Source organism: Phyllostomus discolor, chromosome 4 (assembly GCF_004126475.2).
Source record: "Phyllostomus discolor isolate MPI-MPIP mPhyDis1 chromosome 4, mPhyDis1.pri.v3, whole genome shotgun sequence".
NCBI classification, from domain to species: Eukaryota; Metazoa; Chordata; class Mammalia; order Chiroptera; family Phyllostomidae; genus Phyllostomus; species Phyllostomus discolor.
The window spans coordinates 59,812,204-59,834,698 of NC_040906.2; the positions used below are offsets into that span (position 1 = coordinate 59,812,204).

At 41.0% G+C, this 22,495-nt stretch overlaps 1 protein-coding gene across 1 annotated transcript in view; it reads left to right on the forward strand.

Annotated features, from left to right (window-relative positions):
• The window catches only part of DPP4 (dipeptidyl peptidase 4), an 81,442-nt gene that overhangs the window by 33,429 nt on the left and 25,518 nt on the right, over positions 1–22,495 (forward strand). The window contains exons 9-16 of the mRNA XM_036023391.1: positions 5,919–6,079; positions 7,538–7,641; positions 14,374–14,509; positions 16,962–17,006; positions 19,134–19,238; positions 19,499–19,578; positions 20,497–20,550; positions 20,921–21,042. Of these exons, the coding sequence (XP_035879284.1) occupies positions 5,919–6,079; positions 7,538–7,641; positions 14,374–14,509; positions 16,962–17,006; positions 19,134–19,238; positions 19,499–19,578; positions 20,497–20,550; positions 20,921–21,042 (807 nt within the window). The remainder of the gene's footprint in view (positions 1–5,918; positions 6,080–7,537; positions 7,642–14,373; positions 14,510–16,961; positions 17,007–19,133; positions 19,239–19,498; positions 19,579–20,496; positions 20,551–20,920; positions 21,043–22,495) is intronic.

Below are 22,495 nucleotides of genomic sequence, written 5' to 3' on the forward strand. Positions count from 1 at the left end.
TATAAAGCTAATTATATGATTTCACTCTTGAGCATGAATGTAATTAGCCTAACTCAGAGCTAAAAACAAGAATTTTGGTGAGAACAAGTATGAGAAGGGGTGGAGAAGGAAATAATTTTGGAAGATGGAACATTCTTTACCCCTCTGAAGTAGCAGTGTTGACATTGGGGATGTGGGTAATTCAGTGCAATTCACATTGAATGCCAAGCACCTGTGAGGTGCTGTGCCAGGCATTAGAAACACAGGGACAGATGCTACTCAACTGCTGCTCTCAGGGCATTCAGACCAGAGAGGGAGACAAAGATGCCAACAAATAATTGTCAGGAAGCAAGTTAAGTGTCCTATTTGGGGGAGGACACAAAGTCCAGGGTCATAAGGAAGGTCAGGGTGGTGGGATGAGAGAGATCACAGGATCGTTCAGAGTAGGGGGAGGGGGGTTGCTACAGACTCCTGTACTCAGACAGCTTGCTATCAGGAAGGGCTGGAAATCTTTTCTTTCCTTTTCTGTTTTCTGTTCTCCCTACCCATGGTCTCTTTATTCTCAGGACTTTCTATTTGACCAGAAGTAGTTTTTTTTTTTAGTTGAAATAAATTTTATATTTTTTTATTATAGTTGACACACAATATTATGTTAGTTTCAGGTGTACAACCAAGTGATTAGACATTATATAACTTACTAAGTGATCATCTCTCTAAATCTCACACCCATCTGATACTATACATAGTTACTACAATATTATTAAATATATTCCCTATGCTGTACTTGTCATCCACATGACTATTCTGTAACTATCAATTTGTATTTAATCCCTTCACCTTTTTCAGCCATCCCCCAACTCCTCTCCCATCTGGCAACATCAAACTGTTCTCTGTACCTATGAATATGTTTTTGTTCTGCTTGTTTATTTATTTTGTAGATTTTATTTTTGATAGGTATGTATTTATTGCCATTTTATTATTTTGATCTTTTTTTTCTTATTCTTCTTAAAGAATACCCTTTAACATTTCATATAATACCAGTTTGGTGGTGAACTTCTTAAGCTTTTTCTTGTCTGGGAAGCTCTTTATATCTCTTACAATTCTTTTTTTCCCCAGAGACTTTCTAGAGTAATTCTTTTTTTTTTAAACTAGGTTTCAAGTGTACAATTCTATAATATAGCATCTGTATATTGTACTGTGTTTTCACCACCCAAAGTCAAAACTCCTTTCATCACCATTTATCCCACATTTACCCTCTTCTATCTACCCCCACCTCCCTTTCCCTCTAATAATCACCATACCGTTGTCTCTATGAGGTTTTTTCTTTTCCTTAATCCCTTCACCTTTTTCACCCAGCTCTACAACTCCCTTCCTTTCTGACAGCTGACATTCTGTTCCCTGTATCTATGAAACTGTTTCTATTTTCTTTGTTAATTTATTTCACTCATTCAATTCCACATATGAGTGAAATCACATGGTATTTGTCTTTCTCTTACTGGTTTCTTTCACTTAGCATAATATCTCCAGGTCCATCTATACTGTCACAAAAAGGTAAGATTTTCTTATTTACAGCTGAGTATGATTCCATTGTGTAAGTGGAATACACTTACACAATGCTTTTACACTTACAGTTTTTTTATCCACTCATCTACTGATGGGCACTTGAGCTGCTTCCAAATCTTTGCTATCATAAATAACACTACAGTGAATATAGGGGTGCATTTACTCTTTCAAATCAGTGTTTTGTGTTTCTTTAGATAAATTCCCAGGAGTGGAAGTGCAGGGTCATAAGGCAGTTCAATTTTTTTATTTTTTTAAGGAAACTCTATACTGTTTTCCAAAGTGGCTGAACCAATCTGCATTCCCACCAACAGTGCCAACAGTGAACGAGGGTTCCCTTTTCTCCATATCTTCACCATAAATCATTGTTTGTTGTTCTTCAATTCTAAATGATAACTTTGTTGGGTGGAGTAATCTTGATTGTAGGTCATCACTTTTCACCATTTTTAATATTTCTTGCCAATCCCTTCTGGCTTGCAAATGTTGTGTTGAGAAATCAGCTGAGAGTCTAATAGGAGCTCCCTTGTAGGTAACTTACTGCTTTTCTCTTGCTTCTTTTAAGCTTCTCTCTTTGTCTTTAACCTTAGGCACTTTAATAATGATGTGTCTTGGAGTGGGCCTCTTTGGGTTCATCTTGTTTGGGACTGTTTGTGCTTCCTGGACTTGTAAGTCTATTTCCTTCACTGAGGTTAGGGATATTTACTGTCACTATTTTTTCACATAGCATTTCAATTTCTTGCCCTCTCTTCTCCTGACAACCCCATATGCAAATATTAATACAGTTGAAGTTATCCCAGAGGTTCCTTATACTGTCTTCATTTGGGAGGATTCTTTTTTCTTCTTGCTGTTCCAATTGGGTATTTTCTGCTTCCTTATGTTCCAAATCTCTGATTTGATCCTCTGCTTCATCTGCTCCACTGTTTATTCTCTGTAATGTATTCTTCATTTCAGCTAATGTATACTTTATTTCTGACTTTTAAAATGTTTTCTAGCTTTGTTTATATGTTTTCTATTTCTTTGTTGAAGTTCTAAGTTCATCTACTCTTCCCTAAGTTCACTGAGTATCCTTAGAACTGTTGTTTTGAAATCTGCATCTAGTAGATTTCTTATCTCCATTTTGTATAGTTCTTTTTCTTGGGTTTGGTTCTGTTTGTTCATTTGGGACATGTTTCTTTGTCTTCTCATTTTAGGAACATCCCTGTGTTTGTTTCTGTGTATTAGGTAGAACTGCTATGTCTCCCAGGCTTTGTAAATTGACTTTATCTAATAGGTGTTTTGTAGGGTCCAGTGGCACAACAGCCTCCCAGATCATGCAAGCTAGGCACTCCAGGTGCCCTATGTGGGCTGTGTACCTGTTGTAGTTGAGACTTGATTCTTGTTGGTATGTCAGTGGGAGGGATTTATTCCTTTGCTGATTGGCTATAAGGACTGTGGAGGATCAGCTGTTCCAGGGGCTACCCAAAGGAGCAGGACTTACCTCTGCAGGGCTCTGGTACCCACTGAGTCTGCCCCTTGAGTGTATCACTTATGAAGGTGGTTGGGTGGTGCCGGGATGTGGTCTGAAGCTGTCTACCTGGTGTTCTGGCTCCTCAGAGGTACAGGCCAAGGTCAGCCTGCACCTGTGTTCTGCCTGGGGCTACACAGCATGAGCTAGAAAGCGATTCACAGAATTCTGCTACTTGTGTAGGGCTTGGAGGTGCTCAGGAAAGGCCAAACTGCAAATTAAGTTTGGCTGGCTCTGGGGCCACTTAACAAGAGGTACAGGGTATGCCAAGACCAGATGCTGCTTATTTGAGAGATTTTAGGAGACTCTGAAACATGAGCAAGACAGGTCATTTGTATGGAAAAACCAATGAAAACTGCTTGAGTGGGTCTACAATTTGGGTGGAGCAGTGTCTCACAAAATCACCAGGTTGGGTGAACAGTATTGACCAGGTTATGGAGATTCAGATATTGTGCCCATCTACTAGCTAGGCTGAGGGAGGTCTAATAAAAGGAGTAATGGCCTCTACTAGTACTTCTGTCTGGGAGAAAGCTGCCTCCCTAGCTCTCATCCTGGTGCCAGACAATTCAGTTGCCCCCCATATGTTCCTGGACCTTTCAAGCTGCTACCCCAGTGTTGGAACTCAGAGGGAGTGAGCCCTATTAAGTCCATGTGTGGGCCCTTTAAGAAGAACTGCCTGAGATTCCAGAATCCCTCCATTTCACTGAGCCACAATCCCTGCTGCTTTTTATAGCCAAAAGTTATGGGAAATTCTCTTCACGGCACTGGAACCCTGGACTGGGTGGCCTGGTGTGGGGCTGGGACCCTTCAATCTTCAAGAGGCACCTTTGCAGCCAAGCTATCCCTCCTGACTTTTATCTGTCACATATGGGTGTGCAACCAGTCTGTTTGGCATCTCTACCCCTCCTACCAGTCTCAATGTGGCCTCTTCTTTATATACTTAGTTGTAGGACATCTTGGGTGTTTAGCTGGATTTCATGTGGTTCTGAATGATGATGGTTCTGTAGCTTAGTTGTAATGTTGACGTGGTTGTGAAGGATGTGAGTACCGCATTTACCTATGCCTCCATCTTGACCAGGAAGCCTCAACCAGAAGTAGTTTTATAATAGTTTTAATATGTCATCAATATGGAAAAAATGTGTTCTGTATTCCAAATAACCACCAATTCAAAACAAAGAGCACCACCTGCCTCTTGAACTTAGAAGAAATTTTAAAAACCATAACCTTGCTGTAATTGTATTAATTTTAAGTAATGGCATCTTGATCTTAGACTAGAACCAATAGGTAGAAGACACAAGGAGTGAGACATCAACTCAGTATATGAAGAAGTTCTTAGTGGAAACCTCCTTGACTTGAAATCACAAAGCCTGCATCCTAATTCACTCAATCCCTCTCAACCTTAGCTGCCTTCTCTGTAAAATGGGCTATGAATAGACTCACCCAGGGATCTCTGGGAAGATTAAATTAGATAAGTGTTTTGTGAATACTGAATTGTTACATAAATGTAAGTCAATGATATGGGTGTAAAGCAGTCAAGGGAGGAGCAGGCTTCCTTACCAAGAAAAGGTTTTCTGATACTAGAGTTGCTGAAATAGTCAGGAATGACTGTAGAACATGGAGATGAAAAGCATGGACTCACACTGAACAAGTCTGGATTTAGTCTTCATTCTATCAGTCATTGCCTGTGTGATCCTGGGCAAATTACTTACTCTCTTTAAGCCTAACTGCCCCTCTTTGCTCATCTGCACAGTGAGTTGTCATGTGGATTAACTGAGATAATAGATGTCTGTTGCTTATCAATGTCTGTTGCATTCATTAAACACTAGCTGCTCGTCATAGTTATTATTTTATTTTATTGTTACTAGTATTGTAACTACTACTCTTATTATCATTATTGAAAACAAGATTTTGGAAGAAACTTGTAAGGAAGCCTCAAGAATCAGAAAAGTTATTAGGATAAATGATTTCCTAATTCTAAGATTCAAGTTTCTATGCTTCTGTTTTTACCTTTACACTCACAGCAGAACATAAGACTCATGGATTAAATCTGCATAAAGGATTAGGAGTTTCCACCTAGTCTACTTGAGTCTTATCTATTCCCCATTGATAAAAGAGGTTCTGGCATTTTAAAAGCCACAGATTGGAAGTCCCGTGAATAGAATTCATAATCAACATAGGAAGGAGCTACGTTTGCCAGAGATTGAGAATGACTCCAACAGTGTTCTGGAAATCAAGGCCTTTCCTTTCCTTTGCATCCTTCTTTGATCCTCTTTTCTCACCCATCAACTTATACATCAAAGCACGGAGTTACTCCAAGGAAGTCTTCGGTTTCTAGGCTAGGTGAAAGAGATATTTCTCAGTAGTAGTCTCATGGAGCTCCTTGCCATTCTAAATCCATCCTTCCCATATCTTGTTTATGCCAAAAGTAGTAAACGCTGGGCACCATATTGGTTTAATAGCATGGAGCCACACACCACCCACCCTGATGGGAAGATTATACTGGCATGTTGACTGTTTGAAAATTACAAAGGAGAATCAGCCCCTTGTGTGAAATTTACTTTTAGTATGTTTTGCAGCATAAATTTAGAGGATTATAAAATAAAGAAAAACATGTAGAGTGCATATTAAATATTGTGTGCTAAAATATTCTAAAACAGTCCAATGGGTTACTTATTTTTATAATCCAGATCTATCCTTAAAGATTTTATTTTTATTCATTTGTATTACTCTGATTTTGGAAGCCCAGCAAATGCAAAGTGGTTCATTAGTTGAACTCTACTGTAATTACTAAAGCTAATGAGAAAAATATTTTGAATGCCAGAGCCAATTTATCAGCTACTTCTAGTAACAGAACAATTTATGTCTTTTTTTTCAGAGGAAATCTTCAATACCCACTCCGCTCTGTGGTGGTCTCCAAACGGCACATTTCTAGCATATGCCCAATTTAACGACACTGAAGTCCCGCGTATTGAATTCTCTGTCTACTTTGATGAGTCACTGCAGTACCCAAAGACTATGCACATTCCGTATCCAAAGGTCTGTGCTCCTATTCATATAGTGGTTCTGTGATTTGATGGGAAGGGAATGGTTTCATTTAATCCTTTCTTGCTAATGAAAATATTGTCAGTCTCTCTTCAACAGCTTGCTGTGATTACTCTTGCTGAAGTCAACAGCATCTGGCAATTTTAAAGTATTTTTATTATCCTAGGAAAGAGTGTGATTTAAGGTTTTGTAATTTCTCCAAAAACTTTGAGGAATGACAAGCCGAAAAAGATGGGGAAAAGGCTTTTGAAAGAGGTAGGGGGACTGAAATGTTTGAATGAAGGAAAAGAGAGGCTATAATTGAATCACAAGCTCATCTCATTTGTAGAAATTGGAATGTGCCCTAGATGAAGTTGAAAAGCTTGATTATATATCAGGTTGTATTACTAATTAACAGATACATGACTAGTTTTAGTGGTTCTATTATAGATTTGGCACTCGTGTTAATTTCACACATCCTACATTTGGAATAATAGTGTCATGTCTTGGTTTTCAAGGCTGTTCTCCGTCTCCGGATGCATGTTTATAAAAATTGAAAAGCTTTCTTAAGCAGTGTAAGCTGAGGAAGACGGGGATTTAGAAGGGAACCGTGATTCTTCACTAGGATCATATTAATAATGGACACCATGTTGTCCATAGGAAAATCTAATAGTAAAGTGTTTTTTTTTTTTTTGCTGTAAGCAATTTGGAAAAAGGGATTTTTATTTTTACTGACTCACTCAATTTGTTTTATGAAGGGCTGCCATTTTAGGGAGACAGAGGAAGTTAAAAGAAAAAAAGATCAGAGACTAAATATGGAGATATATTTTCAGTGAAATGTTATTTTTTGACGAGTGAAACTGGCAAAAAACAAACAAACCATAAAATGTTCTTACTAAAAATATATTATTTCTAACTAATTTGTCAGTAGAAGATCTATGCGTGCATGTAAAAACGTTTTATAGATTTCTGTCATAGTATTTATTGCAAAGCTCCAACATGGTGAACCTGAATTTAGAGTGAAAATGATGGCTTTCTAATTAGCATTATTGGCTCTCGACTCAGGGAAACTAATTTTCTGGGTGGATCATGTCTTTGGCTGAACCCAAGGAATTCTTCATAGTGGTCAGCCAGCAGACTTCTTGTCTTATGGGGTCAGGTTATATTTGCAAAATATCCGAAATGATTTTAAGGAATTTATCCCTGTTATGTATCCTTGCATAAAGTATACATAAATTATGAATATTTCTCATTTAAATAGGAGTATTTTGGGCCTTATGTGTTTCTGCTTGAACATGAAAAGGTTGCATTTCGTGACCCTCCCTTATGTTCATTTTATCTATTTTAAATTGTTTGAATGTGTCTGATTGTTATAATTTTATGGCTATAATGCAGACATTTTGTACAGTTTTAAACATGTGCAATGATCTTACATTTTTTGTCAATATCAATTCCATGACTGTTTTTTCCTAGGCGGGAGCTGCAAATCCAACTGTAAAGTTCTTTGTTGTAAATACCGACAATCTCACCAACCCAGTTTCTGTACAAATCACTGCTCCTGCTTCTATGTTAACAGGGTAAGAGTCTTGATCCAAATGCATGGACAATTGTATAGCTCCAGGGGCAACATTTTAAAAGATGAATAGCAGAATCAATGGTATTCTCCCATGGTGTCCCTTGGGCTGGCAGTCATTCATTCTTTCCCTCAACCACTCTTCGTCAAGCACACTCATGTCTCTGTGCTGGGCAGGGTCAGTGACGGGGTTACACAATGAATAGAACAGCCAGGATCCCTAGTATTGTGGAACCTACAGTCAGGGTCAGGGAGGTGGACAAGAACCAGGGAAACAAAGACGTGTATAAAAAGTCAGGTGGTGACAAATGTTTTGAAGATGCCCAAAGCAAGGCAAATATGACGCTGATGATGATGGAGGTGGGCAGGGGTGTCAGGGAAGGCCTTTCTGATGAAATGTTCTGTGAGCATTGATGTAAAGAAAGGGTAGGGTCTCACCACATGGATAGCTGGGGTCACTGTATCCAGGCAGAGGAAGAGCAGGTAAATGTAAAGACCCTGCAAAGAGAATATGCTTGGTGCATTAAAAAAACTGTGAGGAAGGCCGGGTGACCAGAGCTACCTGAGTGAAAAGGAGAATGATGGGAATAAGGTCACATCACACAGGATTTCCAGGTTCTCTTAAGAACTAGAGACCTGATGCGGTAGCTTAATTGACAAGAGCATTGTCCCAATCCATCAAGGTTGCCCGTTCAGTCCCTGGTCAGGGCACATACAAGAATCAACCAATGAATGCATAAATAACTGGAACAACAAATCTCTCTCTCTCTCTCTCTCTCTCTCTCTCCCCTTACCTCTCCCTCTAAAAATCAATAAATAACTTTTTAAAAGAACTAGAAAACTTTAGGGAAACCATGGATTAAATTTAAGGTGCTTCATGATGCTGATGTGCCTCAGGAGATCAGTTGCTTAAATAATCCTTGGTGGTTTGAAATTCTACCACTAGCACCCTCAGCCCTTTGTTATTTTCCTGTAAAGATAACCACCACATTGCATGGAATTTGGGCCTGTCATGTTGCTTCTGATTCATTTCTTTTATTTGTATTGGTTTTGTTGTTGCTTTTAAATAAGAACTAACATGTATTGAGCACTCACTATGTGGCAGACACAGGGCATTGTCACAGGCTTTATTACATTAATCTTTAAAGTAACCATCTCTTTCCAACAACCATTATTATATGCCTATTTTACAGGTAAGAAAGTGGGATCTAGAGGTTAAGAAAATGACCAAGTAGGATTCTGCATGCAAACCTGTTTTTCCAACTTGGAAAACAGAGCTTGTCAGCACTATGCTAGGTGCCTCCCTCTGCTCGCAATCAGCAGGCACCCTCAGATTCCTGAAGTTGTTATCAGGGCAATATGGAAGCATCCCCATCTCAGGGTTGCATTCACTACATCGGACATGCTGTGGGCTTTGCTCTGTGGCCATTAATTCATCGACTTGTTTAGAAATATTTATATTAACCTGTTTATTCTGAGGGGAGACCAGTTATCAGTAATTAATTTTTTCCCTGAGTTTGTCCAAAGATATAAAAATTTACCCAGGGGTTTTACAGTCTGCTCTTTGGACCCATCCCACCTTCTGTTCAATCAACATTGACTGAGCACTCACTACTCACACACAAACATCCTCAGATTGAGCATCTGCCCTCCTAAGACATGATCTGGTAGAGGATACAAAACATTCCAATATATGACTCTAGGAACAAATGTGACAGAGGTGTAAACAGAAGGCTGGAGGCATTGGGGAGGTGGATTTTTCATGACCCCAGGGATCCAGGACAGTGCCCTGGAGAATGTGCAGACTGAACAGGGCACACCGGGGAGGAAGAGCCATGAAGTGGGAGGAACCTGCGTGGGAAAGTGCAGGGCTGTCCAAGAAAAAGAGCAGCAGCCTCTGGTATGACCTCTAGGTCTACAACTAATACCTGAGGGAAGGATGGACCATGAGCACATGCTCTGAAAAATTAGACCCAGAAGGGGCTTTATACCTCACCAGCAGTTGGCAAACTCTTTTTAAAGACCCAGAAATCTTGTTCAGTGAGAGAGCACACAGAAGTGCAGTGTCAGAAACAAATGGCCGGCTGCTACCCAGGATGCAGGCACCACCACTCCTCCCTCCAGGAATCTCAGGAGATTAGACAGAACCGCAGAGCCTCCAGAGCACCACCGTGAGACACGTACAGGTGAGAGTACTGAGGTTCACACTGGGGAGGGAGAGTTCTCCTGAGGTGACTCAACCCGATAGCTGCTTAATGGCTGAATGGCTTTACGGTTCCCGGGACGCATCACGTTCAGCTCATCACCGACCCCACCCCATTCTTCTCTCCTGAGGGACACAATAAAGACATGTTATATGTCCTCTGAACAGTTCATGACACCATAAAGTAGGGACAATAAGGTCCGAGATTGTCACACAGGAGATAAATGACCTGGAGTGAAGTACCCTGGCAACTGGTGACACCCTACAATAAAGGAGGCAGATTAGGAGCTCAGTTCTGCTCCATCTCACCCCACCCATTCCTCTCCTCAGCGATCTGTCAGCGGCCCCGGGAAGGCTGGCATCCCTGTCAGAGCAGAGGGTGGCATGGAGCCCACGGGCAGCACTGGCAGGACGCCCGCTTCCTTGGGGGATTCGCTGAATTAATCACTGCACCGTCTGCACTTGCTCTTAGTAGCAATTTTCTCTCCAATATTCTTTCCAGTTAGTAACGTGTACCTTATTTTAAGCACCTTTAATATACTAAGGGAAACGTTTATACAAATTTGGGGCATTAATGTCACTCTCCACACATTTATTAAGTGCCTACTGTTTAGAAGTCAACAGTCACTTTACCAAGGCATCCCCTGTATTATGACTTTCAAAAGCAAGTCTCTCCCAGTGCATGTAAATATGGTTTGCTTTATCGAATTCAGTTATTCAGTTTACACACACTCTCTAGGAATAAATAGATTTCCTGGAGTGATGAGTGTTATCCTGAAAAGAAGCAAGAGGGTGTGAGCTAGCAATGTTTACCAGAGAGATTGTGCGAGGTTCTACAGAGGGAGCGACAGGGAACAGGAAATCTGAAGCCAACGGCTCCAACATTTCCCAGTGCGTGACCTTGGGCAAGCTCCTTAACCTCTCAACACTGCCATTCCCTTGTCTGCGCAGCACGAACTCTGATGATCCAGCACGTGCAGTCATCATGAGCTTTATGTTGAGCACTTAGAACAGTGCCAGGCACATCGTAGATTCCATGTGGGCATGACCTATTATTGTGTCTGGAAATTACTCCATTGCTTTAGTATTAAAATCAACCATATTGTCCGTGTGCTAACCCCCTTCCAGAAGTTAGAACTGGTTGAATCTCTGTGTTGAGCTTGTCTCACAGGGAGGTCAGGTTGCCTGCACAGTCCCTCTTTTACTCCTCCCACAGCCATTATGTAATCAAAATCTACTTGATAGTTGCCTCTCTGTTTTTGCACAATGAAATCAGCATGTAGTGCAAAGTATAAATGATAATTCTGCTTGTTGGGATTTTCTGGTTTTAAAAGGGGATTTAAACCTTTTGGTAAAAAGTACAATTGAGCCATTAGTTTCCTTATGTTTTTTTTTTTTTATGACTCACTGACATCTGGTCCTGTCAAGATCTCAGCTCAGGGGTGGGATTTGCACCCTCATTCTGTCTCCTCCTAATTCCAAATCCTAAAGGAAAACTGTGATTGAAGAGAAGTGTGTGTATGTTAAATTCAAAAATTGCTGTGTGCTCTGCTGGTGAACTGTCGTGTTGGACACTCACAGGGCACAGAGTGCACTTTGGGCGGTGGAGAGTGACAAAGGTAATGAAGGACATGGGTTCATGAACCTTCAATTTAGAAATGGGCAGGGAAGATGCCAGATGCATGCGAGTTTCCGGGCAGAGTTCCCAAATTCCATTACTCAATGTTTTCAAGTGGGGAGAAGTTACTTTTCTATGGCTGATTTATGAACCCAAGAACATAATTAATGGCTGTTTGTAGATAAACTGCTTAGTACCAAGTGACCCCACTAATCATGTGTAAGAGTTAATTTCCCCCCCTCATCTGTCCCTTGCCCAGCCAAGCTGTAACTGAACACAGGTGCAGCTGCCGGTCACTTCAAAAGCCAATATTAGAGAGGCAGGTGTTGATATAAATGAAAGTGGTTTATTTTCAGGGCTAGTAATCTGGAAGATGGGCTACTCTGTCTCAAAGTCCATTTCCCTAGGAAGATAGGGCACTCACATCTTGAAGCCCATCTCTACCTCTCAGTGAAGGCAGAGCTTTTTGTAAGGAGGGAGAGGGGAACAGAACTAAGAGATCAAAGGAGGGGGTTGAAAAGTTCTCAGTGCAGTCCATTATGATAGCGCAAGTGATGGCCTGGTGTGCATCATCCTGGCTCCGTGGTTGAAGGTCAGGAAGTCTCCTGGAGCAGGGAGGCCTGAGGTGGAGTCTGTATCTTTTGAAGTTAGTGCCTAGGATTCTTATGCAAGCATGCTGTTTATCTACATATTAGTCAGAATCAGCACGTACAGAAACAGTGTCAAAAGAATGGTAAGGTGGGTTACAGTTTCCCCGTTTCACTACCCACTGTTACAAGGCCACCTTAGGAAAGGGGGATGCTCTTTCTCGAGCCTGGCCACTCATGATAAGCACCTTAAGGCTGGTGGGAGCTGTGTGGAAGGAGGTTTCCTAGAAACCGTCCTAGACAGGGGATGCTTGAGTAAGACCTAAAGGAGTTAGAGCACGGCAGTTGTTTCAGACTGAACACAAGCGGCACAAAGTGGGGCAGCTGGGAAAGCTCAGAAGATGTTCATGGAATACCAGCCAGCCAGCTGTGCAGACAAGATAGTGAATAGGTTCTTAATAAGCAATGGAAAGGACTGCAGTGGAAAAGAATCCCTGGGTGACGGAGGCTGATGTTCTTTCAACATCTGCCACCTACATGGACAACCTAGAGGCCCTCATACTCCTGGGTATGTATGTGAACAGACTGTGTTCCCAGCTGTAAAAGGGGAAAAGTGATGTGGTGAGGGGCTTAAAGTGCTTTATACAGCACCTGATCCATCCTAAGTGCTCAATAAGTACTTGGCATTTGATTTAGTGTCTGTGAAGAGAGTGGAAAGAGGAAGTGATCTGTGAATTCTGAGGAAGGACAGAACTATTTAGACCACAAAAGGCCGCATAGGATTTTCCCCCCTTTCTTCAGAGCTGCATTCCACAGAATTTTAGTGAGTGCTTGTCCTAAGCCCTGGTGTTATGCTGTGAGCAGACAGTCGTGGTCTTACCTCAGAGAGCAGTCGACACAGTGACAAGAGGAGGGATGGGGGAAGCCTGTGAAGGAAAGAGCAAGGGAGAGTCTCAGAGCGTTCGTGGAAGAGGGAATACAGCCACAGGGCCAGATTAGAAGATGCAGGAAGAAAAGATTCCTTCAGAATCCTTCTGACAAAAGGACACAGGCTTTGATCGAACAGTAAAAGGGGAGATTTAAGAACAGCTGTACAGTATCACAATGGGAGGTGGGGAGAACAAATCAAACAAAGCTTCCAGAGCACATAGTGTTAGGGAGGCTATCAGCAAAGTAAATTATGAATTCCTTGCATCTCCATACAAATCAAAATGTAGTTCTGAAAACGTTTAAAGGTATGTGTGGTGGGACGATGCACCCTAGAGATACCTCTATTTGAATAAATTTACTTTAAAATACCAAAGGGTTTCTTAGTGTCTTCATATCGCTCATGGTTTGACTCTTGAGAGGTCTTATAAAATATAAGTATTTGATTTCCAAAGTTTGTAAAGATGCGAGTCAATTTTTCCCCTTTGAAAATTCAATTGAGAAAAAAGTCAGCTGTAGTTTCACCCAAATAAGAAGAATTTTCTAGAGAAGCACTCAAATTACCAGAATATACTCGAAACTCAGTCAGTGTCACTGGCTTCAAGGTAATGTTCCCGCAGGACAGGAAGGAGATAGGGAAATGTCACCTTCGATTCCCAGAACCACCAAGGGCCAAGTTGAGGATTTGGAATATTCTGAGTCATGTATGCTAAATCACCATTTGATGTTAGCTGCTTTCTTTCCTGTCAAAGTTATTTTAATTTCCATTTAAAATCAAATTATACTTTGAGTTTTAAGAAAAGGTGTAATATTATGGTGTTAACATAACCCATAGAAAAAATTTGTAAAAGCTAATTTGAGTCCAACAGAGGATATACCTGGAGGTAAGACCCCCACAGACTGAGAAGATGCTTTGGAAGTTGGCAGTTAGCACCTTCCTTTATGCATCTGGAGTTAAGGTGGGCATGTAGGGAGGACTATGTGAAGGTGGGAGAAAGCAAGTCAGGACTGTGATTGGATTAGAGGATAGTTAACATGATTATGTGCTTTCTTGAGGGTGGTTTTGCTTTTGAGGGGCTGAAAAGAGACTTTTCTAAGGTACACTAGAACAATGGACAGGGCTTCCTTAAGGCAAAGGTAAACCTTTTACTGAAGAAGTTAGACTGGGGCATGACTGCCCACCATGGCCTCCCCAGTTAGGAACTTATGGTCAGATCACCCTGTGAGGTTACTTCCCATAGAACACCTTTTTTTTATACAATGTCATTACATGCTTTCAGCAACCATTTAAAACTGTATTTCCTTTCAGATTTCATTGAGTAAAATGTCCATTTGTACCAAGATTTGAAAATGATTATTTTCTCTTTCCTTCTTCCTCCTTCCTTCCTTCCTTCCTTCCAGGGATCACTATTTGTGTGACGTGACATGGGTAACCAAAGAAAGGATTTCTTTGCAGTGGCTCCGGAGGATGCAGAACTATTCAGTAATGGATATTTGTGACTATGAGGCGTCCAGTGGAAGATGGAATTGCTCGGTGGTAAGTTAAATGGGATGTTCTGTTTCTGAGGTTATATGTCATCACTGAGGAGCTGTGAGAAACAGGGAGAAAGTGACAGTTTGGGAGTCAGGATATGAAGTTTGAACTTCTGTTCTTTCCAACTCTTTGTCTGACCCTCAGACAGTATGTAAGTCTTGACTAACTTTTAGCAATCTGGTACCTGTTGGTGCTTCTATTTCACGTTCACTTACTACTCACACTGTTTTAGTTGTGGATGCTATCACTTGGGAAGGGTGGTGACTGGAAACCAAGAAAGCAGAATTTGATGTCAAAATTCAAAAGTCCAAGAGGACCAGGCTCTGAAAGGTCAATGAAGTGTGTTTCAATAGAGAAAATACAGGAAATGGATAATGATGGGCTGAGTATATATATGAGACAAAACAAATATCAAGAGGCTACAAATCTATACTATACCAGCAAAAAACTGGTAGGCAGCAAAGAGCTTTAGAATTTAAATAGATAACTACCAGTCTGAGTGGGTGGCAACACTGAAGTGCTACCAGTGCACATGCAAGTTTGATCCAACCTTGAGGTGCTGGGATGAGGTAGGGTGAGGGTACAGCCAGGGGAGACCACGAGGTGCAGCCAGGCTGATGGATCGGGGTTAAAGCTCCGTTGGGAGCCAGTCCCCACAGGAGGAGTGAAGCCTGGTGGAAGTTTGTGGGCATCAATCAGGGATACCTCTACAAACTGCTTTTCTGGTAATGGGTCCTGTGCACCTCCTCTAGCTGTTTCCATCCTGGTTAGGCACAGGACAGATTGTTACCTTAGAAAGTTTGGGCAACCCATACCTTGATTCATTCATTCATGTCTTCATGCAGCAAGCATTGAATATCTATTATGTTCCAATATCACTGTGAAAGAAAGAAAGAAAGAAACAAAGAAAGAAAGAAAGAAAGAAAGAAAGAAAGAAAGAAAGAAAGAAAGAAAGAGAAAGAAAGAGAGAGAGAAAGAAAGAGAGAGAGAAAGAAAGAAAGAAGAAAAGGAAGGAAGGAAGGGAGGGAGGGAGGAAGAAAGAAAGAAAGAAAGAAAAGACGAAAGAAAGAAAGACACAGAAAGAAGAAAAGAAAGAAAGAAAGAAAAAGAAAAGAAGAAAGAAAGAAAGAAAGAAAGAAAGAAAGAAAGAAAGAAAGAGAAAGAAAGAGAAAGAAAGAGGGAGAGAGGGAGGGAGGGAGGGAGGGAGGCGGAAAGGAAAGGGAGAAAGAGGGAGGGAGGGAGGAGAGAGGGAGGGAGGAAGGAAGGATTAGACAGCATGCCTTTCCTCCAAATTTTATCTTCTATTAAGGAATTCCATTATAAAAATCAATAATAATAGTTACCATTTCTTGAATAGTCACAGTAGCCACACACTGAGGAGACTGAGACTCAGTAAGGTTAGGGAGGTTGCTCTGGTCACATGGCAGCCAGAATGCACACTGTAAAACCTAAATTCTTTGATTTTTGCCAATTGAACTGCCCTAATACCAGGGCATTGTGCCCTAAAAAAGTATAAGCAAAGTGCAAGGAATATAGAGCAAAGGAATATGACCAATTTGACTGAGGGCAAATATAGTGGGGTGGGAGATGTCGTGGGAGAGACCTGGAGCCTTCTGGAATAAGCTGCCACATGTTGGGAAGATAAGGGCATAAAGGCCCTCTGAGCAGAGGTTGTGCATTGTGAACAGCTCGGAGCATGAAGGGTCTGCAGATACACAGGACTAGGGCTTGGAAGAGAAGGACAATGGTGAGAACTAAAGTCAGAGGTCCAGACTAAGGCTCAGGTGCCATTCTGAGAAGTTTGGACATATCTTGTAAGACATGGGGAGCTATTTTGTGGTTTTAAAGAGGGTAGGATCATAATGAGATAGAACTATCTGTTGTGGGCTGAGCAGAGTGGAGAGCTGACTGAAAGAACAGAAGAGCAGCAGAGCATCCAACCAGGAGATTAGGGTAACATACCAAGCAAAGCCTGAGACCATGAACTGGGAAAGTAGTGGTGGACAAAGATGAGAGAAGTCAAAGAACCAGATGACAGGGCTGAGGCGGGTGACCTGCTCCTCAGAAGAGTGGGAGTCTAGAATAATTCCCAGGTCTATGGCTTGGGTGAATTGGCCATTCACCAGGAGAAGAATGAAGGAGTAAGAACAAGCTGGTCAGGAGGGAGGAGAGAGAATGAGATTGCCTCCAGTTCTATACCTGTTGAACTGAAATACCAGGAGGGCTTCCAAAACAGCAGGTGGGTTTTGATCCAGGACAGAGCTCTAGGTAAGAGAGGTAAATGATATAATATGGTTGGATATTTTAAAAATGCCAACATAGATATGAGTATATGAATGGAGAAGTTTTTAATTATTTTAAGTGAAATTTTATTTATATTACCACAAATCACAACTAAAGGATTGAACTCATGTCTCACTTCCTTTTAAAACACTTTGTCTTGTTTCCTCCCCAGGGACGACAGCATATTGAACAGAGTACTACTGGCTGGGTTGGAAGAGTAAGTATTTAAGAGACGGATTTTCCTGTAGTATGCATCAAATACTCAGAGCTATTTAATATGTAGATATATCAAACAAGGGCCCTATGTGATTTGTTAATAATCAAGATATTTGTTGACCTGTTTCTCAAAATATTTAAATGCTCCCTGCAGAGATAAGTTCTTATAGAGAATATTTAACATACTCAGAAAAAGTAAGGGGGCAAGTGGAAAATCAATGAAGAGCATACACTTGATCTCAGCCAAAAGGCCAAGAAGTGATAATGAGGAGCAGGCAAAACAAAAAACATACTCTGGGCACATTGTAGTTCCCGGTATGTTAAAAACAACCACTGCTGAAAGGCGGCCAAGGTACTGAATGTGCTTGTTGACCTCATATTTGAAGTTATGTGCTTGGGAGGCAGAAAACATGATTTGCATTTATAGTGTGCATGAATGCAGAAGATGGGACTACTCGTACACCCAGCAGAAATTCAGTGGCATACACTTCATCCCCCCATGCAGCTCTCTTTGGAGGAAATCATACTCATGTGGGTTTACACTTTGATAGTCCCCAGATGCAAAGCTGATTCCAAGAAAGCAGGATGACCCTCCGAGATTTCTCAGGCTTCTCACTCCCAGCACACTCCACCTTGGGCAGCATCATTGACCGAGGTGTTGTAAGCTATGGAGTGAAGCAAGCTGGTGAAGGAACTCCCACCATCATGGCACCTCATGTGAAAGATGAAGATGGAATCTCACCTAATTTTTGTGACCACTTCCATTAATTCTCCTTTAAGAGAGAAACGAAGTGACACAAAGCACGTCAAGATTTCACCTCTCATTGGGTATTGATGAGAGGCCCCCATGTTCAGGAACGTGGCCCCTTCCAGCTGGGCTGGGAGCTCTGAGAGCATTCACACGTCCTTTTTCTTCAGGCATTGATTGGGCAGAGGGGAGAGGTTTGCCAACATGAAAAGTGGTTTCCTCCATGGCAAGAGACGTGCTACACTTCCTCACGACTCTCTGAAAAAAATATGTTTTTTCCTCTCTGTATTTAACCAGACAGATGCCACTTTTCACACATTTCTCCTAGGCACAACTCCATCCAGGGGAAACAGGGAAATGTATTAAAAAGATAAGGCTGTGAACACAGGTCTAGAGAGGGGAATGTGTTTCAGAGCTCTGTAATGAGAACACAAGTGTACTGCACGCCTCAGCTTGCTCCATAAATGAATTCGCTTCGAATCACTAAATAGAGCAGGGAAGCATTTTTCTTCATTCCCAAAATGGGAGCTGAGGAGAGGGGAAACATCAAGGGAGAAGTGCACCAACCAATTTTAAAAGACCATCTCCTACCTGCTCTCAAATGCCGTAAAGAAATCGAAGTTGTTAAGGTGGCATATTATTTTCAGGCTGGGGTAGATACTCTCCTGCTTAAACTATATTACATTCTGAGAATTTTCTCTATTGAACCGTAAAAAATGGAAATTCTGTTCTGTATTTCCATACAACTATTTTTGGTAACTGTTGATCTTATTTAGGCAAAATGAAAAGACATAATAAAATGATAACCCTATGAACGTTTCTGTGCTGAAATATAAGACACATTTCTTATGGCATCTGGTCCAGAAATAGTGAAAGACTTTCTGACTTTCAAAAAGAAATCCGTGCAAAAGACAGGGAAAAGAAGAAAATCCGTCAAATTACAAACCACCTCCAACCTGAAACAGTCAAATATAATATTAGTGTGTTTCAAGAAAGCACATTTGTGACGTGGAAGAAATTTACTTCTTGAAACTGAAGAGCAAGTGCTAGTTTTTGCACACTTGTAGTCAGGAGTCAGAGTTATCCTCCACAGAGAGAAGATGTCCAAGAAGAACAGTAACCACTGCCATGTGTAGAGTACCCCACGGCAGCCTCTTCGTGTGCCTTCTCTCATTCACTCCTCACAAAAGAATTTTCTAGGCATTAGATCTTTTTGTCTGCATTTTCTAGAAGGAGAATTTTTTTTTCCGAGACACTGTGGTTTCATTTGGCAAGTAAATGAAGCATGGGTTTTACGCGTGGGTGTTGTAATTTCTAAAACTAAAGTTGGTACTGAGATGAGACTAATGTGCTTTAACATTTTTTTCTAATATTTTCTAGTTTAAGCCTGCAGAACCCCACTTTACCTCTGATGGGAACAGCTTCTACAAGGTCGTCAGCAATAACGAGGGCTACAAACACATTTGTCTTTTCCAAGTAGATAAGGAAGTAAGTATTCTTACACAATTCCTTGCAGGTTGATCTCCCCCTTTTTTTTTTAACTGACTTGAAGTGGAAGTCATTACATAAAAATTGATGAATGTGTACAATAGTCAGACTATTTCAAATACGTTGGCGGTATCTAGTAAGGTGGATGGGGTGGGGAGACCCAAGAAAAAAGACTGGAGATTATCTGAACTCCTGATATAAAATGATTTAATCCTCTTCTTAATCTTGGTTGGAGAGTCTATCAACCTTTTTTTTTTAATCCCAATCAGTATTGCACATTTATTACAAAAGGATCCTGGGAAGTCATCAGGATAGAAGCCCTTACCAATGATTACCTGTGAGTAGTCTAGGATGTAAATGAATTTGTCATAATCATGCCCTCTTTGCTGAGAAATAGGAAAAAATCTCGGTACAAATAAAGAGTAGGTCTGTTTGGAATGGTTCAGTACATTTTTTCTTTTTAACATATGGAAGCTTTAATGATTTTCACATATGCTTAGCAGATTTGATACCCTGCCACCAAGCAGCTCTACCTCTTGCTCTTACCTGCTTTGCATTAGAAGAGCTGTAGCCTCTTTTTCTGAACCATCCTGGAACACTGACTAGCACCCAGGGGCATTTTGTTAAATTTCAACTGGTGCTGAATTTTGGAAGGCTTGAAGAGCCTATTTCCTCTGTCCGTGTCTCGGCCTTCTCTGGGAACTGGAAAGCTTCGCGGAAGCCTGTCAACTCCCACGAGCTGGTGGGAAAGGGAGTGTTAATTTTCATTAGAATCTCAGGCACGTTTATAATTCCTTTCCGGTCTCACCGTGGAAGAATGCGCCCAATACCCACAGCAGTTTCTGAGGGTCTCTTTAGATGTGGCTCTGCTGCTTTCAGGAAGGTGGGCCTGCTGCCACCTAGCAGTTTGTGTTATAAATCAGAAATAGGGAAAGCGGTATAGGCAAATTGTGTCTCAACTTTAGGTTAGCTGCCCAGTTAAATTTTCTTACAAAAGACTTCTTTTGAGATGTTAATTGCCAATTTACTTAAGGGAACACCCCTGCATTGAGATATTTTAGCCTGATAAATAAAAAGAATCTCCCATTTAGAGATGATGATGAAGATGGCTTCTGGGGGCAAGAGGGCAGGGAAAATAATGAAAGAAGAGCAAGCACTCATATGAGCACTAATGCTTGGTGTTAAGTTAAATGGAGTGTACTTGACTTTTCTTAAAAAACATAATTAATATATACTTCATTTATTTTCTTCCCAGATACTACATTAGTAATGAATATAATGGAAAACCAGGACAAAGAAATCTTTATAAGTAAGATATTTATCAAGTTGACTTGAGTCTTTTAAGCTGGTGCACAATTTCTTGACTCTTTTTTTTGTGGGGGGTGAGGGGGAACTTGTCCTAACTAATATATTAAACTGAATTTGTTCCCAAATGCTTTTATTGCTTTAGAAATCAATCTGCATGTCAACAAAAGAAAATGATTTCATTAGATGTTTTGTGATATTTCCAAACAATGGGAGGTTTAAGGTTATTAATCAATTAACGTATATTTTTCACTTTTAAAAGTTTTTGAGGATTGTTTTGGCAATCTCACATCTTGGAATATATGGCATTATTCAACTTCTTTCTTTCATTTATCCTTTAACCAAACACTTAATTTCCATCATTGGTTTTACAGAATCCAACTCAGTAACTACACAAAGGTGGCGTGTCTTACTTGTGAGCTGCACCGAGAAAGGTGTCAGTACTATTCTGTATCATTTAGTAAAGAAGCAAAGTACTATCAGCTGAGATGTTCGGGTAAGTCTGAACTGGCTACAGGGAGGTGGCGCAGCAGCGAGTACCCACAATGTCTATCTGAAGTAGCTCCCTCCATCCCCTGGCCTGTGGCCTTTGAGCTTTCACTACCTTTCCACTCCCCAGCTGACGGCCCCTCCTCTCTCTGGAAAAACTTCTTACCACCCTCTTAGGTTAGCATCTCCATCCCTAAAGTCTCTTTCTGTGTCCAGTTTAGGAAACACTATTTCTGTCCTGCTCAATTCTCTCCTTTTGAATCCGAGGAGTTCTTGAAATCATATAAGTCCTCTTCTTATCACTCATGTCTGAATGGTGAGTTAATCACCTTTTTTCCCCTTTTAACCAAGAAGCTTCTTTAGATTGAAAACAATCACACCCCAGAGCTCATGTATAACAGAGGCACTTCATCCTTATATATGCACATATAGTGTATTTTTTAATTAAAATTTTTTGCACCTGCCCTTTTCAATGAGAAATGTATGTGTATGGTGCCTGTTACCCAGCAGGCTCACTGCTCTGTCTTCTGTTTCTATTGTTATTATTGGGTTTTTTTATTATAAATGAAGAAGCCTGAACAAGGAGAGCCAATAGAACTTCCACAGGTCACACAGCTACTAAAGGCGGAATTGGAACACGGGCCTCTGCCTCCCGAGCCCTCCATTAAGCACTGTGCTGATTACTTCTTAGCTGAATTACTTCTCAAAGTGACAGAAAGAATCTGGGTATTCTGAACAGAACTGTTTCTCACCAAAATGTGGTCTCCAAACCAGTTATCTGAATCTTTCTTTACTAGCATATTTTATTTACTCTTGTATTTTTCCTAATGGCTCTTTACTATGGCTATTTTCAGTCACCATTTCTTGGGCAGGTGTTTTATAATAAGCATTGTGCTAAAAGTTTTATATTCATGATCTTGTTTGATCCTTGAGAAAACTCTACAATGTAGGTAATACTGTGTTCATTTTATATGAGGAGATTGAAGCATAGATATGTTGTCTTAAGTCACACGGCAGGTTAAGCCAGGATTCAAACCCAGGTCTGTATAATGCCTTCACTGTGGTTCTGCTCAGGTAAAAATTAATATTATCCAAATGTATAAAATTAAATAGCTCAAAAAATAGCTTTTCTATACGTTACCTTCTTCTCTGCAGCTACCACAGTTGGGATAAATAGTGAAGATATGGAAGGGTGAGAAAAACACGTTTGCATGCCAGGAAGGAATCGCTTAGCCAAGTCAGGCACTCTGCAGATGTGCCTCCAGGCTCTAGGCCTCCGCTGCGGGGGCGGTGGGGGGAGGGAAACCTGCCCCTCCCCTAGGCGAGGCTGGCTCCAGAGCCCCGCCCCGTGGAGGGCAGGCCCTGAAGGCCGGTGTCACCCTCCTCAGACTGTGGATTTAGAGCAGGGAAGCATAGCAGCTCTCCAGGGGACCCATGGCTTAGTGCACAAATGAAGAAAT